The sequence below is a fragment of the Schistocerca cancellata genome, unplaced genomic scaffold (genome assembly GCF_023864275.1).
Source record: "Schistocerca cancellata isolate TAMUIC-IGC-003103 unplaced genomic scaffold, iqSchCanc2.1 HiC_scaffold_1100, whole genome shotgun sequence".
NCBI classification, from domain to species: Eukaryota; Metazoa; Arthropoda; class Insecta; order Orthoptera; family Acrididae; genus Schistocerca; species Schistocerca cancellata.
Window position 1 is genome coordinate 5,960,598 of NW_026047099.1, and position 27,983 is coordinate 5,988,580.

At 52.6% G+C, this 27,983-nt stretch overlaps 1 protein-coding gene, 15 non-coding genes and 1 pseudogene across 16 annotated transcripts; all 17 read right to left on the bottom strand.

Moving 5' to 3' along the window:
* Nucleotides 1-771: 771 nt before the first annotated feature.
* Nucleotides 772-890, bottom strand: LOC126155234 (5S ribosomal RNA). The gene has a single exon (XR_007532740.1). It is a non-coding gene; the product is annotated as a 5S ribosomal RNA (ribosomal RNA).
* Nucleotides 891-1,733: 843 nt separating this feature from the next.
* On the bottom strand, nucleotides 1,734-1,853 carry LOC126155346 (5S ribosomal RNA). Its single transcript, XR_007532845.1, has one exon. It is a non-coding gene; the product is annotated as a 5S ribosomal RNA (ribosomal RNA).
* An 846-nt stretch (nucleotides 1,854-2,699) lies between these two features.
* On the bottom strand, nucleotides 2,700-2,818 carry LOC126155235 (5S ribosomal RNA). Its single transcript, XR_007532741.1, has one exon. It is a non-coding gene; the product is annotated as a 5S ribosomal RNA (ribosomal RNA).
* An 853-nt stretch (nucleotides 2,819-3,671) lies between these two features.
* LOC126155087 (5S ribosomal RNA) lies at nucleotides 3,672-3,791 on the bottom strand. Its single transcript, XR_007532603.1, has one exon. It is a non-coding gene; the product is annotated as a 5S ribosomal RNA (ribosomal RNA).
* Nucleotides 3,792-4,627: 836 nt separating this feature from the next.
* On the bottom strand, nucleotides 4,628-4,747 carry LOC126154919 (5S ribosomal RNA). The gene has a single exon (XR_007532446.1). It is a non-coding gene; the product is annotated as a 5S ribosomal RNA (ribosomal RNA).
* An 840-nt stretch (nucleotides 4,748-5,587) lies between these two features.
* Nucleotides 5,588-5,707, bottom strand: LOC126154920 (5S ribosomal RNA). Its single transcript, XR_007532447.1, has one exon. It is a non-coding gene; the product is annotated as a 5S ribosomal RNA (ribosomal RNA).
* An 843-nt stretch (nucleotides 5,708-6,550) lies between these two features.
* Nucleotides 6,551-6,670, bottom strand: LOC126155088 (5S ribosomal RNA). Its single transcript, XR_007532604.1, has one exon. It is a non-coding gene; the product is annotated as a 5S ribosomal RNA (ribosomal RNA).
* Nucleotides 6,671-7,506: 836 nt separating this feature from the next.
* On the bottom strand, nucleotides 7,507-7,626 carry LOC126154921 (5S ribosomal RNA). Its single transcript, XR_007532448.1, has one exon. It is a non-coding gene; the product is annotated as a 5S ribosomal RNA (ribosomal RNA).
* Nucleotides 7,627-8,466: 840 nt separating this feature from the next.
* On the bottom strand, nucleotides 8,467-8,586 carry LOC126154923 (5S ribosomal RNA). The gene has a single exon (XR_007532450.1). It is a non-coding gene; the product is annotated as a 5S ribosomal RNA (ribosomal RNA).
* An 846-nt stretch (nucleotides 8,587-9,432) lies between these two features.
* Nucleotides 9,433-9,552, bottom strand: LOC126154924 (5S ribosomal RNA). Its single transcript, XR_007532451.1, has one exon. It is a non-coding gene; the product is annotated as a 5S ribosomal RNA (ribosomal RNA).
* Nucleotides 9,553-10,393: 841 nt separating this feature from the next.
* On the bottom strand, nucleotides 10,394-10,513 carry LOC126155259 (5S ribosomal RNA). The gene has a single exon (XR_007532763.1). It is a non-coding gene; the product is annotated as a 5S ribosomal RNA (ribosomal RNA).
* Nucleotides 10,514-11,348: 835 nt separating this feature from the next.
* LOC126154925 (5S ribosomal RNA) lies at nucleotides 11,349-11,468 on the bottom strand. The gene has a single exon (XR_007532452.1). It is a non-coding gene; the product is annotated as a 5S ribosomal RNA (ribosomal RNA).
* An 840-nt stretch (nucleotides 11,469-12,308) lies between these two features.
* Nucleotides 12,309-12,428, bottom strand: LOC126154926 (5S ribosomal RNA). Its single transcript, XR_007532453.1, has one exon. It is a non-coding gene; the product is annotated as a 5S ribosomal RNA (ribosomal RNA).
* An 846-nt stretch (nucleotides 12,429-13,274) lies between these two features.
* On the bottom strand, nucleotides 13,275-13,394 carry LOC126154927 (5S ribosomal RNA). The gene has a single exon (XR_007532454.1). It is a non-coding gene; the product is annotated as a 5S ribosomal RNA (ribosomal RNA).
* Nucleotides 13,395-20,817: 7,423 nt separating this feature from the next.
* Nucleotides 20,818-20,936, bottom strand: LOC126154723 (5S ribosomal RNA). The gene has a single exon (XR_007532263.1). It is a non-coding gene; the product is annotated as a 5S ribosomal RNA (ribosomal RNA).
* A 5,142-nt stretch (nucleotides 20,937-26,078) lies between these two features.
* LOC126154640 (uncharacterized) lies at nucleotides 26,079-27,011 on the bottom strand. Its single transcript, XM_049916172.1, has one exon. It carries the CDS (start codon nucleotides 27,009-27,011, stop codon nucleotides 26,079-26,081), a length of 933 nt encoding a protein of 310 aa, XP_049772129.1.
* An 822-nt stretch (nucleotides 27,012-27,833) lies between these two features.
* On the bottom strand, nucleotides 27,834-27,951 carry LOC126155421 (5S ribosomal RNA; annotated as a pseudogene).
* Between the last annotated feature and the right edge of the window lie 32 nt (nucleotides 27,952-27,983).

Genomic DNA, 27,983 nt, shown 5'->3' on the forward strand with positions numbered 1-27,983 from the left:
GCATTTGACGAAAGCGCTTCCTTCCGCAACCGCCAGTTCCTCGAGGACGTCGCGGGGAGGCGCGCCCGGCGTCCCAGCAGAGTGACGGCCGAATTGGCGGGCGCACCGCCGCGTGTGTGAGACGCACTGCTGCTCGTTGCACCCCCTGTCATTCGCTGGGCGCGTTCAGCCTTCGACACTAGCGGAGGACGCATCTTGTCCCTGGTGTTCAGCGGAGGGCCTGTGCGGGGTGTGGCAGTGTCGTGCTGGAGGGCCCACTGGTAGCGATGTGGGCTTCCTCGCCTCGCCTCGCCTCGCCTCGCCGCGCCTCACACCAGGTGTCTGCGTAGTTTGCAGTGCATTCGCACCATTCCTATCCCTGTCCCTGTCCCCGTCCCGACTTGTCCCGAGTTTGCTCGACTGCCGCTCGCTGCCGCTCGGGTCGTGGTCCATATGACAGCGCAAGCACGACAAACGTCTGCGGGACGAGACGAGACGAGACGAGACGACTAAGGATTAAATTCGTGGTTACAAATCAAATTTGGAACTCTACACTCCTACACAACAATAGGCGGTGACGTATTTCAGAAATCACCTGCCGATTCGTACTGTTTTGTCGTTTTCAAAGTCTTCTTGGCAAACTTGGTTAGCACATTCTCCCTCAAACTGAGTTAATTACTGCATTTTCGTACCATTACAGTAGTTTAAAAGGCTTAAGGAAGCATCTTTGTCACAACAGAAAGGTAGTTTGAAAATTGGGCTGGCGACATGACAAAAAAAAAACAGGAAGGGAGCCAACAGCACCCGGGTTTCCCAGGCGGTCACCCATCCAAGTACTAGCCGTGCCCGATGATGCTTAACTTCGGTGATCGGACGAGAACCTGTGTATTCATCATGGTATGGCCGTTGGCGCTCATCTAATGTAGGAGCACGGCAGAATTCGCGTTCGGCTTTTCTCCCAACACACAAAATGTTAGTTTTCGGCCGCATTTGACGAAAGCGCTTCCTTCCGCAACCGCCAGTTCCTCGAGGACGGCGCGGGGAGGCGCGCCCGGCGTCCCAGCAGAGTGACGGCCGAATTGGCGGGCGCACCGCCGCGTGTGTGAGACGCACTGCTGCTCGTTGCACCCCCTGTCATTCGCTGGGCGCGTTCAGCCTTCGACACTAGCGGAGGACGCATCTTGTCCCTGGTGTTCAGCGGAGGGCCTGTGCGGGGTGTGGCAGTGTCGTGCTGGAGGGCCCACTGGTAGCGATGTGGGCTTCCTCGCCTCGCCTCGCCTCGCCTCGCCGCGCCTCACACCAGGTGTCTGCGTAGTTTGCAGTGCATTCGCACCATTCCTATCCCTGTCCCTGTCCCCGTCCCGACTTGTCCCGACTTTGCTCGACTGCCGCTCGCTGCCGCTCGGGTCGTGGTCCATATGACAGCGCAAGCACGACAAACGTCTGCGGGACGAGACGAGACGAGACGACTAAGGAATAAATTCGTGGTTACAAATCAAATTTGGAACTCTACATTCCTACTCAACAATAGGCGGTGACGTATTTCAGAAATCACCTGCCAATTCGTACTGTTTTGTCGTTTTCAAAGTCTTCTTGGCAAACTTGGTTAGCACATTCTCCCTCAAACTGAGTTAATTACTGCATTTTCGTACCATTACAGTAGTTTAAAAGGCTTAAGGAAGCATCTTTGTCACAACAGAAACGTAGTTTGAAAATTGGGCTGGCGACATAACAAAAAAAAAAAACGGGAAGGGAGCCAACAGCACCCGGGTTTCCCCAGGCGGTCACCCATCCAAGTACTAGCCGGGCCCGATGATGCTTAACTTCGGTGATCGGACGAGAACCGGTGTATTCATCATGGTATGGAAGTTGGCGCTCATCTAATGTAGGAGCACGGCAGAATTCGCGTTCGGCTTTTCTCACAACACACAAAATGTTAGTTTTCGGCCGCATTTGACGAAAGCGCTTCCTTCCGCAACCGCCAGTTCCTCGAGGACGGCGCGGGGAGGCGCGCCCGGCGTCCCAGCAGAGTGACGGCCGAATTGGCGGGCGCACCGCCGCGTGTGTGAGACGCACTGCTGCTCGTTGCACCCCCTGTCATTCGCTGGGCGCATTCAGCCTTCGACACTAGCGGAGGACGCATCTTGTCCCTGGTGTTCAGCGGAGGGCCTGTGCGGGGTGTGGCAGTGTCGTGCTGGAGGGCCCACTGGTAGCGATATGGGGTTCCTCGCCTCGCCTCGCCTCGCCTCGCCGCGCCTCACACCAGGTGTCTGCGTAGTTTGCAGTGCATTCGCACCATTCCTATCCCTGTCCCTGTCCCCGTCCCGACTTGTCCCGACTTTGCTCGACTGCCGCTCGCTGCCGCTCGGTTCGTGGTCCATATGACAGCGCAAGCACGACAAACGTCTGCGGGACGAGACGAGACGAGACGAGACGACTAAGGATTAAATTCGTGGTTACAAATCAAATTTGGAACTCTACACTCCTACACAACAATAGGCGGTGACGTATTTCAGAAATCACCTGCCGATTCGTACTGTTTTGTCGTTTTCAAAGTCTTCTTGGCAAACTTGGTTAGCACATTCTCCCTCAAACTGAGTTAATTACTGCATTTTCGTACCATTACAGTAGTTTAAAAGGCTTAAGGAAGCATCTTTGTCACAACAGAAAGGTAGTTTGAAAATTGGGCTGGCGAAATGACAAAAAAAAAACAGGAAGGGAGCCAACAGCACCCGGGTTTCCCAGGCGGTCACCCATCCAAGTACTAGCCGTGCCCGATGATGCTTAACTTCGGTGATCGGACGAGAACCTGTGTATTCATCATGGTATGGCCGTTGGCGCTCATCTAATGTAGGAGCACGGCAGAATTCGCGTTCGGCTTTTCTCCCAACACACAAAATGTTAGTTTTCGGCCGCATTTGACGAAAGCGCTTCCTTCCGCAACCGCCAGTTCCTCGAGGACGGCGCGGGGAGGCGCGCCCGGCGTCCCAGCAGAGTGACGGCCGAATTGGCGGGCGCACCGCCGCGTGTGTGAGACGCACTGCTGCTCGTTGCACCCCCTGTCATTCGCTGGGCGCGTGCAGCCTTCGACACTAGCGGAGGACGCACCTTGTCCCTGGTGTTCAGCGGAGGGCCTGTGCGGGGTGTGGCAATGTCGTGCTGGAGGGCCCACTGGTAGCGATGTGGGCTTCCTCGCTTCGCCTCGCCTCGCCTCGCCTCGGCTCGCCGCGCCTCACACCAGGTGTCTGCATAGTTTGCAGTGCATTCGCACCATTCCTATCCCTGTCCCTGTCCCCGTCCCGACTTGTCCCGACTTTGCTCGACTGCCGCTCGCTGCCGCTCGGGTCGTGGTCCATATGACAGCGCAAGCACGACAAACGTCTGCGGGACGAGACGAGACGAGACGACTAAGGAATAAATTCGTGGTTACAAATCAAATTTGGAACTCTACATTCCTACTCAACAATAGGCGGTGACGTATTTCAGAAATCACCTGCCAATTCGTACTGTTTTGTCGTTTTCAAAGTCTTCTTGGCAAACTTGGTTAGCACATTCTCCCTCAAACTGAGTTAATTACTGCATTTTCGTACCATTACAGTAGTTTAAAAGGCTTAAGGAAGCATCTTTGTCACAACAGAAACGTAGTTTGAAAATTGGGCTGGCGACATAACAAAAAAAAAAAACGGGAAGGGAACCAACAGCACCCGGGTTTCCCCAGGCGGTCACCCATCCAAGTACTAGCCGGGCCCGATGATGCTTAACTTCGGTGATCGGACGAGAACCGGTGTATTCATCATGGTATGGCCGTTGGCGCTCATCTAATGTAGGAGCTCGGCAGAATTCGCGTTCGGCTTTTCTCCCAACACACAAAATGTTAGTTTTCGGCCGCATTTGACGAAAGCGCTTCCTTCCGCAACCGCCAGTTCCTCGAGGACGGCGCGGGGAGGCGCGCCCGGCGTCCCAGCAGAGTGACGGCCGAATAGGCGGGCGCACCGCCGCGTGTGTGAGACGCACTGCTGCTCGTTGCACCCCCTGTCATTCGCTGGGCGCGTGCAGCCTTCGACACTAGCGGAGGACGCACCTTGTCCCTGGTGTTCAGCGGAGGGCCTGTGCGGGGTGTGGCAATGTCGTGCTGGAGGGCCCACTGGTAGCGATGTGGGCTTCCTCGCCTCGCCTCGCCTCGCCTCGCCGCGCCTCACACCAGGTGTCTGCGTAGTTTGCAGTGCATTCGCACCATTCCTATCCCTGTCCCTGTCCCCGTCCCGACTTGTCCCGACTTTGCTCGACTGCCGCTCGCTGCCGCTCGGGTCGTGGTCCATATGACAGCGCAAGCACGACAAACGTCTGCGGGACGAGACGAGACGACTAAGGATTAAATTCGTGGTTACAAATCAAATTTGGAACTCTACACTCCTACACAACAATAGGCGGTGACGTATTTCAGAAATCACCTGCCGATTCGTACTGTTTTGTCGTTTTCAAAGTCTTCTTGGCAAACTTGGTTAGCACATTCTCCCTCAAACTGAGTTAATTACTGCATTTTCGTACCATTACAGTAGTTTAAAAGGCTTAAGGAAGCGTCTTTGTCACAACACAAACGTAGTTTGAAAATTGGGCTGGCGACATAACAAAAAAAAAACGGGAAGGGAGCCAACAGCACCCGGGTTTCCCCAGGCGGTCACCCATCCAAGTACTAGCCGGGCCCGATGATGCTTAACTTCGGTGATCGGACGAGAACCGGTGTATTCATCATGGTATGGCCGTTGGCGCTCATCTAATGTAGGAGCACGGCAGAATTCGCGTTCGGCTTTTCTCACAACACACAAAATGTTAGTTTTCGGCCGCATTTGACGAAAGCGCTTCCTTCCGCAACCGCCAGTTCCTCGAGGACGGCGCGGGGAGGCGCGCCCGGCGTCCCAGCAGAGTGACGGCCGAATTGGCGGGCGCACCGCCGCGTGTGTGAGACGCACTGCTGCTCGTTGCACCCCCTGTCATTCGCTGGGCGCGTTCAGCCTTCGACACTAGCGGAGGACGCATCTTGTCCCTGGTGTTCAGCGGAGGGCCTGTGCGGGGTGTGGCAGTGTCGTGCTGGAGGGCCCACTGGTAGCGATGTGGGCTTCCTCGCCTCGCCTCGCCTCGCCTCGCCGCGCCTCACACCAGGTGTCTGCGTAGTTTGCAGTGCATTCGCACCATTCCTATCCCTGTCCCTGTCCCCGTCCCGACTTGTCCCGACTTTGCTCGACTGCCGCTCGCTGCCGCTCGGGTCGTGGTCCATATGACAGCGCAAGCACGACAAACGTCTGCGGGACGAGACGAGACGAGACGACTAAGGAATAAATTCGTGGTTACAAATCAAATTTGGAACTCTACATTCCTACTCAACAATAGGCGGTGACGTATTTCAGAAATCACCTGCCAATTCGTACTGTTTTGTCGTTTTCAAAGTCTTCTTGGCAAACTTGGTTAGCACATTCTCCCTCAAACTGAGTTAATTACTGCATTTTCGTACCATTACAGTAGTTTAAAAGGCTTAAGGAAGCATCTTTGTCACAACAGAAACGTAGTTTGAAAATTGGGCTGGCGACATAACAAAAAAAAACGGGAAGGGAGCCAACAGCACCCGGGTTTCCCCAGGCGGTCACCCATCCAAGTACTAGCCGGGCCCGATGATGCTTAACTTCGGTGATCGGACGAGAACCGGTGTATTCATCATGGTATGGCCGTTGGCGCTCATCTAATGTAGGAGCACGGCAGAATTCGCGTTCGGCTTTTCTCACAACACACAAAATGTTAGTTTTCGGCCGCATTTGACGAAAGCGCTTCCTTCCGCAACCGCCAGTTCCTCGAGGACGTCGCGGGGAGGCGCGCCCGGCGTCCCAGCAGAGTGACGGCCGAATTGGCGGGCGCACCGCCGCGTGTGTGAGACGCACTGCTGCTCGTTGCACCCCCTGTCATTCGCTGGGCGCGTTCAGCCTTCGACACTAGCGGAGGACGCATCTTGTCCCTGGTGTTCAGCGGAGGGCCTGTGCGGGGTGTGGCAGTGTCGTGCTGGAGGGCCCACTGGTAGCGATGTGGGCTTCCTCGCCTCGCCTCGCCTCGCCTCGCCGCGCCTCACACCAGGTGTCTGCGTAGTTTGCAGTGCATTCGCACCATTCCTATCCCTGTCCCTGTCCCCGTCCCGACTTGTCCCGAGTTTGCTCGACTGCCGTTCGCTGCCGCTCGGGTCGTGGTCCATATGACAGCGCAAGCACGACAAACGTCTGCGGGACGAGACGAGACGAGACGACTAAGGAATAAATTCGTGGTTACAAATCAAATTTGGAACTCTACATTCCTACTCAACAATAGGCGGTGACGTATTTCAGAAATCACCTGCCAATTCGTACTGTTTTGTCGTTTTCAAAGTCTTCTTGGCAAACTTGGTTAGCACATTCTCCCTCAAACTGAGTTAATTACTGCATTTTCGTACCATTACAGTAGTTTAAAAGGCTTAAGGAAGCATCTTTGTCACAACAGAAACGTAGTTTGAAAATTGGGCTGGCGACATAACAAAAAAAAAAAACGGGAAGGGAACCAACAGCACCCGGGTTTCCCCAGGCGGTCACCCATCCAAGTACTAGCCGGGCCCGATGATGCTTAACTTCGGTGATCGGACGAGAACCGGTGTATTCATCATGGTATGGCCGTTGGCGCTCATCTAATGTAGGAGCTCGGCAGAATTCGCGTTCGGCTTTTCTCCCAACACACAAAATGTTAGTTTTCGGCCGCATTTGACGAAAGCGCTTCCTTCCGCAACCGCCAGTTCCTCGAGGACGGCGCGGGGAGGCGCGCCCGGCGTCCCAGCAGAGTGACGGCCGAATAGGCGGGCGCACCGCCGCGTGTGTGAGACGCACTGCTGCTCGTTACACCCCCTGTCATTCGCTGGGCGCGTGCAGCCTTCGACACTAGCGGAGGACGCACCTTGTCCCTGGTGTTCAGCGGAGGGCCTGTGCGGGGTGTGGCAATGTCGTGCTGGAGGGCCCACTGGTAGCGATGTGGGCTTCCTCGCCTCGCCTCGCCTCGCCTCGCCGCGCCTCACACCAGGTGTCTGCGTAGTTTGCAGTGCATTCGCACCATTCCTATCCCTGTCCCTGTCCCCGTCCCGACTTGTCCCGACTTTGCTCGACTGCCGCTCGCTGCCGCTCGGGTCGTGGTCCATATGACAGCGCAAGCACGACAAACGTCTGCGGGACGAGACGAGACGACTAAGGATTAAATTCGTGGTTACAAATCAAATTTGGAACTCTACACTCCTACACAACAATAGGCGGTGACGTATTTCAGAAATCACCTGCCGATTCGTACTGTTTTGTCGTTTTCAAAGTCTTCTTGGCAAACTTGGTTAGCACATTCTCCCTCAAACTGAGTTAATTACTGCATTTTCGTACCATTACAGTAGTTTAAAAGGCTTAAGGAAGCGTCTTTGTCACAACACAAACGTAGTTTGAAAATTGGGCTGGCGACATAACAAAAAAAAAACGGGAAGGGAGCCAACAGCACCCGGGTTTCCCCAGGCGGTCACCCATCCAAGTACTAGCCGGGCCCGATGATGCTTAACTTCGGTGATCGGACGAGAACCGGTGTATTCATCATGGTATGGCCGTTGGCGCTCATCTAATGTAGGAGCACGGCAGAATTCGCGTTCGGCTTTTCTCCCAACACACAAAATGTTAGTTTTCGGCCGCATTTGACGAAAGCGCTTCCTTCCGCAACCGCCAGTTCCTCGAGGACGGCGCGGGGAGGCGCGCCCGGCGTCCCAGCAGAGTGACGGCCGAATTGGCGGGCGCACCGCCGCGTGTGTGAGACGCACTGCTGCTCGTTGCACCCCCTGTCATTCGCTGGGCGCGTTCAGCCTTCGACACTAGCGGAGGACGCATCTTGTCCCTGGTGTTCAGCGGAGGGCCTGTGCGGGGTGTGGCAGTGTCGTGCTGGAGGGCCCACTGGTAGCGATGTGGGCTTCCTCGCCTCGCCTCGCCTCGCCTCGCCGCGCCTCACACCAGGTGTCTGCGTAGTTTGCAGTGCATTCGCACCATTCCTATCCCTGTCCCTGTCCCCGTCCCGACTTGTCCCGACTTTGCTCGACTGCCGCTCGCTGCCGCTCGGGTCGTGGTCCATATGACAGCGCAAGCACGACAAACGTCTGCGGGACGAGACGAGACGAGACGACTAAGGAATAAATTCGTGGTTACAAATCAAATTTGGAACTCTACATTCCTACTCAACAATAGGCGGTGACGTATTTCAGAAATCACCTGCCAATTCGTACTGTTTTGTCGTTTTCAAAGTCTTCTTGGCAAACTTGGTTAGCACATTCTCCCTCAAACTGAGTTAATTACTGCATTTTCGTACCATTACAGTAGTTTAAAAGGCTTAAGGAAGCATCTTTGTCACAACAGAAACGTAGTTTGAAAATTGGGCTGGCGACATAACAAAAAAAAACGGGAAGGGAGCCAACAGCACCCGGGTTTCCCCAGGCGGTCACCCATCCAAGTACTAGCCGGGCCCGATGATGCTTAACTTCGGTGATCGGACGAGAACCGGTGTATTCATCATGGTATGGCCGTTGGCGCTCATCTAATGTAGGAGCACGGCAGAATTCGCGTTCGGCTTTTCTCACAACACACAAAATGTTAGTTTTCGGCCGCATTTGACGAAAGCGCTTCCTTCCGCAACCGCCAGTTCCTCGAGGACGTCGCGGGGAGGCGCGCCCGGCGTCCCAGCAGAGTGACGGCCGAATTGGCGGGCGCACCGCCGCGTGTGTGAGACGCACTGCTGCTCGTTGCACCCCCTGTCATTCGCTGGGCGCGTTCAGCCTTCGACACTAGCGGAGGACGCATCTTGTCCCTGGTGTTCAGCGGAGGGCCTGTGCGGGGTGTGGCAGTGTCGTGCTGGAGGGCCCACTGGTAGCGATGTGGGCTTCCTCGCCTCGCCTCGCCTCGCCTCGCCGCGCCTCACACCAGGTGTCTGCGTAGTTTGCAGTGCATTCGCACCATTCCTATCCCTGTCCCTGTCCCCGTCCCGACTTGTCCCGAGTTTGCTCGACTGCCGCTCGCTGCCGCTCGGGTCGTGGTCCATATGACAGCGCAAGCACGACAAACGTCTGCGGGACGAGACGAGACGAGACGAGACGACTAAGGATTAAATTCGTGGTTACAAATCAAATTTGGAACTCTACACTCCTACACAACAATAGGCGGTGACGTATTTCAGAAATCACCTGCCGATTCGTACTGTTTTGTCGTTTTCAAAGTCTTCTTGGCAAACTTGGTTAGCACATTCTCCCTCAAACTGAGTTAATTACTGCATTTTCGTACCATTACAGTAGTTTAAAAGGCTTAAGGAAGCATCTTTGTCACAACAGAAACGTAGTTTGAAAATTGGGCTGGCTACATAACAAAAAAAAAACGGGAAGGGAGCCAACAGCACCCGGGTTTCCCCAGGCGGTCACCCATCCAAGTACTAGCCGGGCCCGATGATGCTTAACTTCGGTGATCGGACGAGAACCGGTGTATTCATCATGGTATGGCCGTTGGCGCTCATCTAATGTAGGAGCACGGCAGAATTCGCGTTCGGCTTTTCTCACAACACACAAAATGTTAGTTTTCGGCCGCATTTGACGAAAGCGCTTCCTTCCGCAACCGCCAGTTCCTCGAGGACGTCGCGGGGAGGCGCGCCCGGCGTCCCAGCAGAGTGACGGCCGAATTGGCGGGCGCACCGCCGCGTGTGTGAGACGCACTGCTGCTCGTTGCACCCCCTGTCATTCGCTGGGCGCGTTCAGCCTTCGACACTAGCGGAGGACGCATCTTGTCCCTGGTGTTCAGCGGAGGGCCTGTGCGGGGTGTGGCAGTGTCGTGCTGGAGGGCCCACTGGTAGCGATGTGGGCTTCCTCGCCTCGCCTCGCCTCGCCTCGCCGCGCCTCACACCAGGTGTCTGCGTAGTTTGCAGTGCATTCGCACCATTCCTATCCCTGTCCCTGTCCCCGTCCCGACTTGTCCCGACTTTGCTCGACTGCCGCTCGCTGCCGCTCGGGTCGTGGTCCATATGACAGCGCAAGCACGACAAACGTCTGCGGGACGAGACGAGACGAGACGACTAAGGAATAAATTCGTGGTTACAAATCAAATTTGGAACTCTACATTCCTACTCAACAATAGGCGGTGACGTATTTCAGAAATCACCTGCCAATTCGTACTGTTTTGTCGTTTTCAAAGTCTTCTTGGCAAACTTGGTTAGCACATTCTCCCTCAAACTGAGTTAATTACTGCATTTTCGTACCATTACAGTAGTTTAAAAGGCTTAAGGAAGCATCTTTGTCACAACAGAAACGTAGTTTGAAAATTGGGCTGGCGACATAACAAAAAAAAAACGGGAAGGGAGCCAACAGCACCCGGGTTTCCCCAGGCGGTCACCCATCCAAGTACTAGCCGGGCCTGATGATGCTTAACTTCGGTGATCGGACGAGAACCGGTGTATTCATCATGGTATGGCCGTTGGCGCTCATCTAATGTAGGAGCACGGCAGAATTCGCGTTCGGCTTTTCTCACAACACACAAAATGTTAGTTTTCGGCCGCATTTGACGAAAGCGCTTCCTTCCGCAACCGCCAGTTCCTCGAGGACGTCGCGGGGAGGCGCGCCCGGCGTCCCAGCAGAGTGACGGCCGAATTGGCGGGCGCACCGCCGCGTGTGTGAGACGCACTGCTGCTCGTTGCACCCCCTGTCATTCGCTGGGCGCGTTCAGCCTTCGACACTAGCGGAGGACGCATCTTGTCCCTGGTGTTCAGCGGAGGGCCTGTGCGGGGTGTGGCAGTGTCGTGCTGGAGGGCCCACTGGTAGCGATGTGGGCTTCCTCGCCTCGCCTCGCCTCGCCTCGCCGCGCCTCACACCAGGTGTCTGCGTAGTTTGCAGTGCATTCGCACCATTCCTATCCCTGTCCCTGTCCCCGTCCCGACTTGTCCCGAGTTTGCTCGACTGCCGCTCGCTGCCGCTCGGGTCGTGGTCCATATGACAGCGCAAGCACGACAAACGTCTGCGGGACGAGACGAGACGACTAAGGATTAAATTCGTGGTTACAAATCAAATTTGGAACTCTACACTCCTACACAACAATAGGCGGTGACGTATTTCAGAAATCACCTGCCGATTCGTACTGTTTTGTCGTTTTCAAAGTCTTCTTGGCAAACTTGGTTAGCACATTCTCCCTCAAACTGAGTTAATTACTGCATTTTCGTACCATTACAGTAGTTTAAAAGGCTTAAGGAAGCGTCTTTGTCACAACACAAACGTAGTTTGAAAATTGGGCTGGCGACATAACAAAAAAAAACGGGAAGGGAGCCAACAGCACCCGGGTTTCCCCAGGCGGTCACCCATCCAAGTACTAGCCGGGCCCGATGATGCTTAACTTCGGTGATCGGACGAGAACCGGTGTATTCATCATGGTATGGCCGTTGGCGCTCATCTAATGTAGGAGCACGGCAGAATTCGCGTTCGGCTTTTCTCCCAACACACAAAATGTTAGTTTTCGGCCGCATTTGACGAAAGCGCTTCCTTCCGCAACCGCCAGTTCCTCGAGGACGGCGCGGGGAGGCGCGCCCGGCGTCCCAGCAGAGTGACGGCCGAATTGGCGGGCGCACCGCCGCGTGTGTGAGACGCACTGCTGCTCGTTGCACCCCCTGTCATTCGCTGGGCGCGTTCAGCCTTCGACACTAGCGGAGGACGCATCTTGTCCCTGGTGTTCAGCGGAGGGCCTGTGCGGGGTGTGGCAGTGTCGTGCTGGAGGGCCCACTGGTAGCGATGTGGGCTTCCTCGCCTCGCCTCGCCTCGCCTCGCCGCGCCTCACACCAGGTGTCTGCGTAGTTTGCAGTGCATTCGCACCATTCCTATCCCTGTCCCTGTCCCCGTCCCGACTTGTCCCGACTTTGCTCGACTGCCGCTCGCTGCCGCTCGGGTCGTGGTCCATATGACAGCGCAAGCACGACAAACGTCTGCGGGACGAGACGAGACGAGACGACTAAGGAATAAATTCGTGGTTACAAATCAAATTTGGAACTCTACATTCCTACTCAACAATAGGCGGTGACGTATTTCAGAAATCACCTGCCAATTCGTACTGTTTTGTCGTTTTCAAAGTCTTCTTGGCAAACTTGGTTAGCACATTCTCCCTCAAACTGAGTTAATTACTGCATTTTCGTACCATTACAGTAGTTTAAAAGGCTTAAGGAAGCATCTTTGTCACAACAGAAACGTAGTTTGAAAATTGGGCTGGCGACATAACAAAAAAAAACGGGAAGGGAGCCAACAGCACCCGGGTTTCCCCAGGCGGTCACCCATCCAAGTACTAGCCGGGCCCGATGATGCTTAACTTCGGTGATCGGACGAGAACCGGTGTATTCATCATGGTATGGCCGTTGGCGCTCATCTAATGTAGGAGCACGGCAGAATTCGCGTTCGGCTTTTCTCACAACACACAAAATGTTAGTTTTCGGCCGCATTTGACGAAAGCGCTTCCTTCCGCAACCGCCAGTTCCTCGAGGACGTCGCGGGGAGGCGCGCCCGGCGTCCCAGCAGAGTGACGGCCGAATTGGCGGGCGCACCGCCGCGTGTGTGAGACGCACTGCTGCTCGTTGCACCCCCTGTCATTCGCTGGGCGCGTTCAGCCTTCGACACTAGCGGAGGACGCATCTTGTCCCTGGTGTTCAGCGGAGGGCCTGTGCGGGGTGTGGCAGTGTCGTGCTGGAGGGCCCACTGGTAGCGATGTGGGCTTCCTCGCCTCGCCTCGCCTCGCCTCGCCGCGCCTCACACCAGGTGTCTGCGTAGTTTGCAGTGCATTCGCACCATTCCTATCCCTGTCCCTGTCCCCGTCCCGACTTGTCCCGAGTTTGCTCGACTGCCGCTCGCTGCCGCTCGGGTCGTGGTCCATATGACAGCGCAAGCACGACAAACGTCTGCGGGACGAGACGAGACGAGACGAGACGACTAAGGATTAAATTCGTGGTTACAAATCAAATTTGGAACTCTACACTCCTACACAACAATAGGCGGTGACGTATTTCAGAAATCACCTGCCGATTCGTACTGTTTTGTCGTTTTCAAAGTCTTCTTGGCAAACTTGGTTAGCACATTCTCCCTCAAACTGAGTTAATTACTGCATTTTCGTACCATTACAGTAGTTTAAAAGGCTTAAGGAAGCATCTTTGTCACAACAGAAACGTAGTTTGAAAATTGGGCTGGCGACATAACAAAAAAAAAACGGGAAGGGAGCCAACAGCACCCGGGTTTCCCCAGGCGGTCACCCATCCAAGTACTAGCCGGGCCCGATGATGCTTAACTTCGGTGATCGGACGAGAACCGGTGTATTCATCATGGTATGGCCGTTGGCGCTCATCTAATGTAGGAGCACGGCAGAATTCGCGTTCGGCTTTTCTCACAACACACAAAATGTTAGTTTTCGGCCGCATTTGACGAAAGCGCTTCCTTCCGCAACCGCCAGTTCCTCGAGGACGTCGCGGGGAGGCGCGCCCGGCGTCCCAGCAGAGTGACGGCCGAATTGGCGGGCGCACCGCCGCGTGTGTGAGACGCACTGCTGCTCGTTGCACCCCCTGTCATTCGCTGGGCGCGTTCAGCCTTCGACACTAGCGGAGGACGCATCTTGTCCCTGGTGTTCAGCGGAGGGCCTGTGCGGGGTGTGGCAGTGTCGTGCTGGAGGGCCCACTGGTAGCGATGTGGGCTTCCTCGCCTCGCCTCGCCTCGCCTCGCCGCGCCTCACACCAGGTGTCTGCGTAGTTTGCAGTGCATTCGCACCATTCCTATCCCTGTCCCTGTCCCCGTCCCGACTTGTCCCGAGTTTGCTCGACTGCCGCTCGCTGCCGCTCGGGTCGTGGTCCATATGACAGCGCAAGCACGACAAACGTCTGCGGGACGAGACGAGACGAGACGAGACGACTAAGGATTAAATTCGTGGTTACAAATCAAATTTGGAACTCTACACTCCTACACAACAATAGGCGGTGACGTATTTCAGAAATCACCTGCCGATTCGTACTGTTTTGTCGTTTTCAAAGTCTTCTTGGCAAACTTGGTTAGCACATTCTCCCTCAAACTGAGTTAATTACTGCATTTTCGTACCATTACAGTAGTTTAAAAGGCTTAAGGAAGCATCTTTGTCACAACAGAAACGTAGTTTGAAAATTGGGCTGGCGACATAACAAAAAAAAACGGGAAGGGAGCCAACAGCACCCGGGTTTCCCCAGGCGGTCACCCATCCAAGTACTAGCCGGGCCCGATGATGCTTAACTTTTTTTTTTTTTTTTTTTTTTTTTTTTTTTTTTTTTCAAAAACAAAAGGAAGGGAGCCAACAGCACCCGGGTTTCCCAGGCGGTCACCCATCCAAGTACTAGCCGGGCCCGATGATTCTTAACTTCGGTGATCGGACGAGAACTTTTTTTTTTTTTTTTTTTTTTTTTTTGAGAGTATTTTTTTTTTTCAACTAAATATACTTCATTGTAAGAGCAGGCCAGGGTGGCGGTGGAGGCAGAGTGGGCGGGGGTCGCAATCCGAGGCCCGGCCACAGTGTCTCCCTCGCCCTCCCAACCCAAGAAACAGGGAATAACGGAAAAGGTGGTGTATTGTACTCTCTTTATTTTTTTTTTTTTTTTTTTGTGTGAGATCAGCATTTTTCTTATTGGTTTCTTTTTTTTTTTCTTTATTTTTTTTTTATTTATTTATTATTTTTTTTTTTTTTTTTTTTTTTTTTTTGTTGAGATCCTTTAGGAGAACAAAGGTCCATTGTGGCCAGCGGAAACATGTCCAAAACGATGTGAGAAAGGAATACCATCCGCTGAAGGTGTGGATATAACGTGAGGAAGGAAGAACGCAAACGCGAAACACAAATAAAAAACCATTCTAGAAGGACAATGACCACAAGTCAGCAGCGGAGGCCTCCCGCCGCAAGAGAAAAGCAAAAGTAAAGAGACTCTCAAAGAAAATTTAAAAATAAAAAACACACACGAACGAGCACACTATACGTGCCAAATATGTCCGGCGCACGGTAAAGGTGAATTCTACACAATTCCGGCAGCAGCAAACATATTTCGTCTTCTCGATAAGCTGGATTTCCGTGCCCAAGAGGCAACCGTTTCAACACAAAATATCTTTAAGCACCGTCTCACAGTTCAGGGACAAGGCAATTGACAGTCCTGCAATAGTCACAAAAATTTAGGAAAAGTCAGCAATTAGGGAACAAATCGTCAAATCCAGGAGAGAAAAAAAAAAAAAAACCAATATGGCAATCCTAAGGACAACCTCCCAAAATGGCGGAAGATTTGTCGAGCCGGTGAGACAAATTAACTGTCATACATCAAGAATAGAACAATGATATCATTCCGCACATTCCACCAAAAGGAACAGTGGAATGGAAAGTACATAATCATGGCAGGAGAGAAATATGTAATTTGGTAAAGGCGGTCCGTAGAGGTACATCTAAAAATCGGGCATAATTGGAAACATACTGCGGGTTACGTTTCTCCCGCCCATAGTAGTCCCAAAGATACGTCAAAAACTGCAAGCGATCCATGAGTCGAAGAGAAAAAATCGCATGTGCAGCATGCGCAGCGATCCACACGGTAGCGTTTCTCTTGGTGGCAGGATACGGCCGCCAGTCGGGAACCAGGATATACAAAGGCTGTATGGCACGCGGGGTAGTCCGATTGATCAATGCCAACATCTCACGGGTGGCATCCCATACCTCTTGAAACTGGGGGCACACAAAACGGTGTTCGATCGTGTCCTCAGCCGCGCACCGCCCGCAGAGGCCACTCGGGAGGAGATTGATTGCGTGGAGTTTCGCATTCGTGGCAACGGTGCGATTCACAACTTTATACCAGGTGGCCCGAACATCGGATGTCAACAATTTACTGGAAATGTTGGACCACACCGTCCGCCAATCGCATTGCGGCAGCCTCAACTCCCATTTGTTAGTCGGCAGAGTTCCGCGGAGGGCCTCTGCGATCGCGCTGACGCTACCCCTGCGCCGGTCGTCGCCTATCAGATAGCTAGTGTGGAGGAAATACTGGCGAACGAAATTCAATCTGTACGGGATAGCCTGGACAGAGACAGGCGCGCGGAGAGAAGCAGGGCGGTAAAGGTCGAAGAGTACCGACGTGGGGCTAAGCCCCGCATTGGCTATTACACGGTTGGTTCGGTGGAGCAAAAGGGCAGCACACTTTGAAGGAAAATCAACCATACCGACGCCGCCCCTGTCCGGCGGGAGCGTGCAAATATTGTAGGCGACTTTAAAGATTTCGCCTCGCCAGACCAACCAAGAAACAGCATGCTTGATTGCCCGTTCAATCTCCTTCGGCACCGGCAAAACTTGAGCCAAGTACCAGGCCTTGGCCAACACCTGGGTATTTACAACCGAAGCTCTATCCAGCAAAGACAAATTTCGTTTGGCGGCAGCCTGAGTCGCCGCTCGTACAGAATATAACACCGCGCGCCAATTTATCACCGCCATTTGTTGTACATTGGCAGTCATCTGGATCCCGAGAATCTTATGTCGCAACCTTACGGTATACCAATCACGACGGACAGCCCTCATGGTCGCAGTAAGCGGCAGTAAGATGGACTTACGGGGGTTCACAACCGCACCCGATGCCGTTTCAAATTGGTGAAGAATGAGGCGGAGCGTATCAATATCATCGGGACGTTGGATAAAAACACCCAAGTCGTCCGCATACGCCCGACAGACAAGCGAACCCGTACCAAACGGGACACCGTGGCAAACATTTGTTATCTTACGGATCAGAGGATCCAACGCTAAAACGAATAATCCCATGGAAAGTGGGCACCCTTGGCGGACGGATCTGTTCATCCTGAGGACATCACCGGCCTGGCCATGAAAAAGGATTCTGGATGTAGCCGATTTCAGAAGGTTAGATATCACATGCGTGAATGTTAAACCAAATCCAAACTTAGACATGACCCGCCGCAAGTACTCGTGACTAATTCTATCAAACGCGTTATGAAAATCAATGGAAAGTATCGCAGCCCGGCCGCCACGGCGTGACGAGGCAGAAGCGATACACTCACGATACGCGAGTACAGCGTCATAAATATTCCGTCCAGGTACGGCACACGATTGAGAAGGACTAATGACGGTCTTCAACGCCGGCCGCAAACGGTGGGAAAAGCAGCGTGCTATGATTTTATAATCGGCGTTTAAGAGTGTGATCGGCCGTAAAGTCACCGCACTTGGGATGCCAGTGGTTTTCGGGATGAGGACGACGAGACCCTCTAAAAATTCTTCCGGCACATCGAGACCATTATGTATTTCATTCACCATGGCAACAAAAGTATCAGTTAAAAGACCGGAAAATTTCACATAAAATTCCACAGGAATGCCGTCATGGCCAGGGGCCTTTCCCTTCGGGCTAGCCTTAACGGCGGCAGAAACATCAGCAGCTGTAAAACGCTTATTTAAAAGAAGTCTATCCTGACGCGTTAAAATAGAAGGCAGGTCGTGTAAAAACATCTGCAAGGAGGCTTCATTCAAAGGTTGAGATTGAAAGAGATTAGAGTAGTGATCGTAAATTTCGTCCTGAATCACCCGGCAATCTGAAGTCCTAAGACCGTCACGCGTCATCCAGTCGGTGAATAAAAGTTTTTCACGCCGCAGACGGGCCCGTCGTAAATGATACAATGAAAGCGGTTCCTCCAAAGTGGGATCGAAAGGCCTGCTACGGACAACAGAGCCCTGTGCCTTCCGATGCAGATGGTTTAAAATCTTCGTCTTAATTTTCCGTAACGTGGGAAGGAGTTCAGGGCGGTCGGTAACCCGAGTAATTAAATCCTGTAAACAATCGCGATAGAAAGCGACCGTCATCACTTCCCAATGGGCCTTGTCACGACAGTAATTAATGAGCAGAGTACGAATAGCCGGTTTAGCGTGACGGAGCCACCAATCGACAGTAGAACCCGCCTGTGGGCGGCTCTGAAGAAGTTGGTGCCACAACAAATGCACCTGTTCGACAAGACTGACGTCATCCAAAACACTAACATTGAATTTCCAGTAGGATCGCGTACGTTCTGGGCGAACAGACGGAACATTAAAAGCACACAAATAACCACAATGATCCGAAAAAGCGACGGGAGCAACTTCTGCCTGCAAGATTTGAGCAGCGAGGTCCGGCGATATATAAAATCTGTCCAATCTACTATGCCCAGTAGGATAAAAATAAGTAAAACCTGTAGCAGTCGGACTAAAACAAAGCCACGTGTCCTCAAGTTTAAAAGTGTCAACTAAAGTTTGCAGTGCAAGACACTTATTCGCCGTCGGCTCCTGGTCGGCATCACGCAAGACACAATTAAAATCACCACCTAAGATGATCCGTCGGTGGTTTCGATGGAAGAGCTGACATAAATCATGATGGAAAAAAGTATCCCTCAGACGTTTATTGTCAGTTCCAGAGGGGGCATACACGTTAACAAAAAATATGTCGCAGATAACACATGCCAACCCTCGTCCATTCGGTAAAATTTCTACGTGTTTATACTCTAAACCGGGCGTGATTAAAATAGCCGTACCAAAGGTCGCTTCCGGATCAATATTAAGAATTACATTATAGGCAGTAAGATGCGGGACAACGTCAGCTGTTATTTCTTGAAGGAAAACCACATCGCAACGAGCAGATTGCAAAAAGTGTAAGAGGGCGTGAACTTTACGGTCACTTCGGATGTGATTGATATTAAGGGTGAGGACGCGTAACTGGTGGAATGCACGCGTCAGGGTGGACTCTGTAACTTAAGCGGAACTAGAAAAAGTGATCCTCCTCCACATCATCAGACCACTGCATGGTGTCCGAAGGAGCAGGTACGGCGTCCGGAACGGGCCGGGAAGCGGGGGCGGTGGGCACCGACACAGGTGGACCGTGTACGAAAGGTGCGTCGCGACGCTCTTGGACCAAAGTATCCGTCAGTCCCTCAACCGCCTGGTCGAAGGTGACGTCGACGCCCTCAGTGGGCGCCGTTTTCGAACGCTTCTTTGACCTTTTACGCTTCGGTTTTGGATCGGCAGGGGCGGACTGAGTGGAAGCTTGGGACACCTCACTTTCGGCACCGCTAGCATCCGCCTCGCCGGCGGTGGACGGGCCCGGCTGTGACGGCAATTTCCGCTTGTCTGTCGGCGGGGCGGGGACTGAAATCGGCCGTGGTGACGCGACCAACATTTCAGAAGTCTCCGGAACGGGCACGTCCGAAACACTGACGGCTGGCAAATCAGCAATACGGACCTCGCGAGGGGTGTGATCGGCAGGTAAACTTTGTTCTGACACAACCGGGGGAACGACAACTGTGGGCGGAGTCACATTGTCAGACACAGGAGCCTCAGCTGCAGGAGCGGCAGAAACCGGTCGGTCGGGCGGGGTGATCGAGGGGGGTCCAACCAACGCGCCCGCATACGTGGAGGTATCAGCAGCTTCGCGCGGCAGCTGAGCCGGCCTGCGTAAAGTGCAGGTTTGTCGCAAATGATCTGTTTTGCCACACACGGAGCACGTCTGCGGCTGCCCACTATAGCTGAGGAAAGCGCGCGTGCCAGCAATGAGCAAATACGACGGTATATGTTTCTTCAAATCTACACGGACCGTCCGAACACCACTCAGAACCCGGTACCTAAATCCTGCAGGCCACACATCATTCTCCACACTAAGCACGGTGCCAAATTCTCCGAGTTTACGAGCAATGGCCTCATTTGGGCATTCGAACGGAACATTATAAACTTTCACATTTCGAATGCCGAAGCCTGCCGGCAGAATCAAAACATCAGACAAAGCACCGTCCACGTGCTTAAACTTCTTAACTCCACCACTTTCGGTAACAAGCTTGTCTACAAAATCCGCGGTCGGAAGTTTCAAAAATACAGAGTTTTGAATAAAGTCAAGCTGGATACCGATCAAATCAGATTCGGGAATACGCAATTCGGAAAATACCCATTCGTGTACATCAAAAGGCGACGGTCTAGCCGCGTTCCTATCAAAAACACACTGTACGGAGTTAGCACGATTCATAATAAAGCGTCAATAAACTTACAGGAACTAGTAGAGAAGAGAGAACGCTGCGAGGCGCAGCACCAAACACGCGACGAAGACACCGCCTGCAGCACACGAAGGTGTCAGCAGGCACGAGCCTAACACACGTCCGGCTGGGCGCGTGCAGCCTTCGACACTAGCGGAGGACGCATCTTGTCCCTGGTGTTCAGCGGAGGGCCTGTGCGGGGTGTGGCAGTGTCGTGCTGGAGGGCGCCACTGGTAGCGATGTGGGCTTCCTCGCCTCGCCTCGCCTCGCCTCACACCAGGTGTCTGCGTAGTTTGCAGTGCATTCGCACCATTCCTATCCCTGTCCCTGTCCCCGTCCCGACTTGTCCCGACTTTGCTCGACTGCCGCTCGCTGCCGCTCGGGTCGTGGTCCATATGACAGCGCAAGCACGACAAACGTCTGCGGGACGAGACGAGACGAGACGAGACGAGACGACTAAGGAATAAATTCGTGGTTACAAATCAAATTTGGAACTCTACACTCCTACACAACAATAGGCGGTGACGTATTTCAGAAATCACCTGCCGATTCGTACTGTTTTGTCGCTTTCAAAGTCTTCTTGGCAAACTTGGTTAGCACATTCTCCCTCAAACTGAGTTACTTACTGCATTTTCGTACCATTACAGTAGTTTAAAAGGCTTAAGGAAGCATCTTTGTCACAACAGAAAGTTAGTTTGAAAATTGGGCTGGCGACATAACAAAAAAAAAAGGAAGGAAGCCTACAGCACCCGGGTTTCCCAGGCGGTCACCCATCCAAGTACTAGCCGGGCCCGATGATGCTTAACTACGGTGATCGGACGAGAACCGGTGTATTCATCATGGTATGGCCGTTGGCGCTCATCTAATGTAGGAGCACGGCAGAATTCGCGTTCGGCTTTTCTCCCAACACACAAAATGTTAGTTTTCGGCCGCATTTGACGAAAGCGCTTCCTTCCGCAACCGCCAGTTCCTCGAGGACGGCGCGGGGAGGCGCGCCCGGCGTCCCAGCAGAGCGACGGCCGAATTGGCGGGCGCACCGCCGCGTGTGTGAGACGCACTGCTGCTCGTTGCACCCCCTGTCATTCGCTCTGCGCGTGCAGCCTTCGACACTAGCGGAGGACGCATCTTGTCCCTGGTGTTCAGCGGAGGGCCTGTGCGGGGTGTGGCAGTGTCGTGCTGGAGGGCGCCACTGGTAGCGATGTGGGCTTCCTCGCCTCGCCTCGCCTCACACCAGGTGTCTGCGTAGTTTGCAGTGCATTCGCACCATTCCTATCCCTGTCCCTGTCCCCGTCCCGACTTGTCCCGACTTTGCTCGACTGCCGCTCGCTGCCGCTCGGGTCGTGGTCCATATGACAGCGCAAGCACGACAAACGTCTGCGGGACGAGACGCGACGAGACGAGACGAGAAGACTAAGGAATAAATTCGTGGTTACAAATCAAATTTGGAACTCTACACTCCTACACAACAATAGGCGGTGACGTATTTCAGAAATCACCTGCCGATTCGTACTGTTTTGTCGTTTTCAAAGTCTTCTTGGCAAACTTGGTTAGCACATTCTCCCTCAAACTGAGTTAATTACTGCATTTTCGTACCATTACAGTAGTTTAAAAGGCTTAAGGAAGCATCTTTGTCACAACAGAAAGTTAGTTTGAAAATTGGGCTGGCGACATAACAAAAAAAAAAAAAGGAAGGGAGCCAACAGCACCTTTTTTTTATTTTTTTTTTTTTACGTTTAATACAGTACTTTAAAATGCTTGTGGAAGCATCTTTGTCGACACCTGAAAGTTATTATGAAAAGAGGCCTGGCAGGTGTAGCGACGTAAAAATGAAAAAATGAGAAAGAGCCAACAGCACGTTTTTTTTTTTTTTTTTTTTTTAACGGGCCTCCCATCTCCCCTTATAGCCCGGCCGTGTCGCTCTCCACAAAATGCCTTCTATTGGCGAGCTTCATGAGCTATAAAGGTGCTGTTGACTCCATGTCCCACGACGAACGGACGAAAAGAAAGTCAGTATCCCCCGTTGGTGTCCTGAAAACGGTCGACGTCCGTCGGGAAAAAGCGGCAAGAGCAAAAAAAAACCATAATCCAGCAATCTTCTGCATGGAGACAATGACTCCGCCAGGGAAACAAAATCCAGTAGAAATAAAACCACTTCCTTAGTGTCACTATTACCGGGAAAATTCCACACCAGTAAAACTGAGGGGTAAAGTCCATCAGGTGGACAAGTGAAACGAAAAGGAAAAAAAAAACAAAAAAATGAAAGTCACTGCGTGGTAACACTAGTGAAAATTGAAAATATCACCGCCGCCACATGGGAGACCTACAGGAGAAAACCAGTGCTTGTAAATAAAAGTGCCGATGTCCACAGCATAAAAAATCAGAATCAAGAAAAAGGTAAACTGTACCGGAAATAAAAAAAGACACAGATAAGAAAAAAAAAAAAAGAGTTCCTCTGAGTACACGTATTTCCATAAGTGTTCGTTCCGTGAAAAACACAGCTTGAGCGGTCAAAATAGAATAGTATACCAAACCGTCATAAACATGTTAAGCATCCACCGACATCCGGGAAAAGGCATGAGCAAGTGCAACCTTCAAAAAATTTGCAAAAGTAGCACGATAGCCAGGCAAAGCTTCAGTTTGTTCATGCTGAGTCCATAAATAGGTAAGAAAGTCCAATTCAGTAGTCAATTTCAGGTGAAACATTGCAAAAACGGTATGACCCAGGAGCCACACCGTAGCATTCTTCTTTGTATTCGGGTAGGCGACGCATTGAGGAATTAAGGCGTCGGTCGGCAAGACTGAACGCGTATCCACTCGAGTGATTAGGCGAATCATATCTCTGGCGGCATCCCAAACACTGCAAAAATGTCCACACACAAAACGGTGTTCAAGTGTATCTTCCGCATCACACAAGTCGCAAGCTCCAGACGAGATGAGGTTGATGGAATGGAGCTTCGAATTGGTAGGGAAGGTACGATGCACAACCTTGTACCACACGGCGTGTACAGAGGGAGGAAGAACATGGCTGGCAAGATTTTTCCATACCGCGACCCAATTATACCACGGTAGCCGATACTCCCACTTACAACGCACAGGTGATCCACGGAAAGCAGAAACGACGTCGCAGACTCGAAGACTGGGAACGTCACATAGCGCGAGGTAGCTGTTGTCCATATAGTAGCGACGCACATAGTTAAGAAAAAAGGGAATGTGCGAGACATTCACCGGCGCCTCCACTGATAGAGGACGATACATACGGAAGACCGCCGCAGTGGTACCGTTCGGGGCCCTCTCCATAACAACGGTGGTCCGTTTCCAAAGGAGAGCAGAGCACTTCGCGCGAAGATCTACTAAACCCAAACCACCATCTGTCGGGCTTAGAGTACAGGTGTCATACGAGACTTTAAAAATGTCACCTCGCCATAAAAACCAATACACCGCCTGCTTGAGGGCACGTTCCAACTGCCGAGGCAGTGGAAGGACCTGTGCGAGGTACCACACCCTGGCCAGAATGTTAGTATTGATCAAGGCCACCTTGTCACGAAGCGCCAACGTGCGAGCCGCATAGATCTTGGCAACGGCGCGCACCTTATGGAGCGTAGACCGCCAATTGAGCGCCTCCATCCGTTGTGGATGAGAAGAAAGAAGCACGCCCAGGACTTTGTGCTGTTCGCGGACACAAAACCAGCTCCGCTGTATGGACCGTGCGCGGGGTGTAAGAGGCAAACAAACAGTCTTAGTTGGGTTGACAATGGCACCTGTAGCTTTTTCAAAGCGTTGCAGTGCACCATATAGAGTGTCAACGTCATCAGAATGGCCAAGAAAAACGCCAAGATCGTCGGCGTACGCCTTGCAAATGAGGCGGTGCGTCCCTATCTGAATGCCACGGCAGTCGCGGCCGATAATTCGCAGCAACGGATCTAAAGCTACAGAAAAAAGGGCCATTGAAAGGGGACACCCCTGCCGCACCGAGCGCCCAACACGGAAAGCTGGCGTCAAGTGGCCATTGACACTAACACGTGACGTCGCATTTTGTAAAAGATGCTTTACCACAGTCGTAAACTTAAAACCGAAGCCCATCCGCACAAGAACCTGGCGGAGGTACACATGGCTAATGCGGTCGAAAGCATTTTTGAAATCAATTAAGAAGATGGCAGCTGTCGGCAGTCTCGCACTTTTAACAAAACCGATACAGTCGCGATAGGCGAGGACGGCATCAAAAATGTTTCGACCCTGCACCGCACATGATTGACTATCACTGAGGACCGACGGTAAAACAACTTTAAGGCGTTGAGCCACGCATCGCGTTACAATCTTAAAATCGGCGTTCAGTAAAGTGATCGGCCGAACAGCGTCAATGCAGGGCGTCGCAGTCGATTTGGGAACCAATGTCACTACCCCCTCCTCAAACGCAGCAGGGATAACAGCACCATCCCGTATTTCATTTAAAAGAGCCACAAAAACATCACGAAAAAGATCATAAAATTTCAGATAAAATTCAGCAGGAATGCCGTCGGGACCAGGCGATTTACTTTTAGGGCTTCGTCGGATAGCATCGTACAGGTCGTCAGGTACATAAGCAGCATTTAAAAGCGTCCTATCCGTACGAGTTAAAACATGAGGTATGACGTGTAAAAAATCCCGCAACGCATTACAATCAACATCCAGCGCACGGAAAAGGGAACTAAAATGAGTAAAAACATCCCGCTCAATGTCGGACTGGACAGTAGTCCGTCTACCGTCGCACTGTTTCCAGGTACCGATGTGCAGACGGGCGCGCCGCCTGCGTTCCCTATGCAGATGATAAAGCGACAATGGTTCGCCATCCACAACCCCCGCAGGCTGGCTGCGGACGACGACACCGCCACTAACAGCACGCAAATCAGCGAGAAGCTTACGCTGGAACTGCTTAAAAGCGGGCAGCAAGGCAGGCTGTGACGTCACGCGCAGCGCGAGGTCTTGTAAACACGCCTGATGGAAGCGGGCGGTAGCGCGACGCCACCGAGCCGCCTCGCGGCTAAAATCCATTAAAAACCGCCTGATCACCGGCTTGGCCTCCCCGACCCACCACTCCAGCACACTACAGTCACCTCGCTTGGTCCCGAGCAATTTCTGCCACAGATTGGTAAAACACGTCACAAAATGGTCGTCGTTCAATAATGCACAATTAAATTTCCACAAATTCTTTCGCCTGGGAACACAAAATCTAGGCAATAAAAGCTGACAAAGGTAACCGGAATGATCAGAAAACAGCACGGGAAACATTTCCGTGCGGCAAATACGGGCAGAAAGCGGGGCAGAAACGTAAATTCTGTCCAGGCGGCTGTGCCCCGTGGGATAAAAATGAGTAAAATGCGTAACATCAGGGTTTAAAACACGCCACGTATCAACGAGCTGAAAACTGCGAACCAAGTCGCCGAGCTCGCGACAAATGTTAGGACGAGGCACCTGATCAACAACATCTAAAACGCAATTAAAATCGCCGCCTACAACTAAAGCATCCACATTCCGGTGTAACAGCGCACACAATTCCTGCCCATAAAAAACAGCCCTCGCCGGCTTATCGTTCCCAGACGGAGCATAGACGTTAACAAATACAACGCCCAGTATAGTGCAACTAACGGCACGACCATTAGGTAAAATAGCAACATTTGAAATAGCGAGGTCAGAACGTACTAAAATGGCAGTTCCTGTACTGTGATCCGGTAAAACATTGTCAATAACAGTAAAGTCACTAAAATCGTGTAAAAAGACAAGGGCATCACGCGTCACCTCTTGTAAAAACACAACATGGCAGTGGTGATCACGTAAAAAGTTCTTAAAAGCCAGTATCTTACACGGGTGACTCAATTTGTTAAGATTAATGGTGACAACATTCCACTGGCTAAAATCGTAAGTCATAGACTCACACAATTAAAAGACACACACAAAAGTAAAACACACATAAAACACGGGAGGTGCAGGTGCGCGACAGGGGAGGGGGCACACAGGACACACACTACGTCTCCCCACCCTCCACAACATCCTTCGCCCACTCCGAAGGCTCGAAGGGGGAGAGGGGCGGCAGGGTGGCAGTAGCCGTCACGCCAGAAGCGACCGACACAGAATCCTTAACGGACATCTCCACGTCGGAAGAAGGCACCGACACGCGGTCGTGAATAGAAGGACCAGCGCGACGACGGTGTACATCCTCTGCCTTCCGTTTAGTCGACAGAGATGCCGCAGTCACAGCCGAAACCGTGTCTGGCGCTAAAACAGGCACATCTACAGAGGCGGGTTGACTTAACACAGTCCGTAGATGGCGAACAGCAACGTCACGTTGCTGCGCTGCAACACTCAGATCAGCTGACTGTGCGTGGCGAGAGGAGGCACGCTGCTGCTGTTGTTGTTGTTTGCGCGGCGGCTGACGCCCGGAGCCGGCAGCCGGAGGCGGCCGTAGCTCCACGTCGAGGTCGCGCCGCCCGGCGCGGCGTTGCGACGCCCAAGAAGAGGCGGGGGGGCGCCCTACTGGGGACGGACTACGGTCACCTCGCGCTAAACCTCTGTCGTAGGAAGGGGAGCTACTGGCACTGCGGAAGCGTTGCCTACTGGAACTGCGAGAACGAGCTTCATCCCGCTGCGGTTTTGGTTCCACAAAAACATCGCTCGATTCCGCAACAGGAAGAGGCTCAGAAACGTCAGAGGGTGCAACGACGGGTGCAGGCACAGAAGGAGAGGGCTCCGCCTGCGACACAGTGGGGGCAACAGAGTCCGAATTAGGGCGCGAAACAACATCGGTTACCGACTGCGGCACGGAGTCAGAGACTGTCTCCGACACAACAGCACCCACAACCGGTTGAACAACAGCAGGCACGTTTTCCGAAACCGTGGACAAAGAGTCCTGGCCGGTAGTCGCAACAGCAGAGACACTATGATCAGCAGACACATCCATCGCTTCCGCGGCGGCAGCAAGATTAACATCTGCCGCACGCCGCGCGGGCGCGGGGGGGGCGGAACCCAAGACCGTTGCGGCGACGGAAGCAAAACTAACTCCTTGCAAATCGGCCTCAAGCGGTAGCTGAACAGGCCGTTTTCGCTTCGGACAATCCTGCCTATAATGGCCAACACCATTACAAAAGGAGCAAGTTTGTGGCTGGCCACTGTACGTGACAAACGCACGGTGACCGTTTACCAAAATAAAAGACGGAATATGCTGCCTAACCACCATCTTAACACTGCGCACACCGTTCTCGACTTGAAATATATACGCAGACGACCATTTCTCCTTCACGACAGATAAAACAGTGCCATATGGCCGCAAGTGACGAGAAATAGTGTCATTACGTATTTCAAACGGAAGGTTAAATATCCGTATATGTCGAAGACCAAAACCAGCGTGAGACACAGTGACATTACTAATATTTCCGTTAAGGTGTCGAAATTTGCGAACACCGTCATTAACAGAAACTACAGCATCACACAGATCGGAAGATTTGAGTTTTAAGAACACAGAATTTAAGAACGTATCGAACTGAATACCGAGTACGTCATTAGTAGACAACAACAAATCCTCAATTAACCAACGATGGATCTCAAAAGCCGAGGGTTTCTCGACGGAACGTTCGAATTCACACTGAACATTGTTCTGTCGCTCTTCACTATCATCGTAAAGAATATCCATTACTTACAGTTCAGTAGAAAGAAAGCCACGTGGCAAAGTAAGCAGACGACACGCGAGGCGCCGCCGGCCAAGTCGCACAAGGAAAACACTGCTCGCTCGGCACCGAGGTGTTGCCAGGCGGGCAGCCAGCCAAGTACTAGCCGGGCCCGATGATGCTTAACTTCGGTGATCGGACGAGAACCGGTGTATTCATCATGGTATGGCCGTTGGCGCTCATCTAATGTAGGAGCACGGCAGAATTCG

Coding starts and splice junctions, on each gene's coding strand:
- LOC126154640 (XM_049916172.1), bottom strand. CDS start 27,011: ATGGATGTGTCTGCTGATCATAGTGTCTCTGCTGTTGCGACTACCGGC.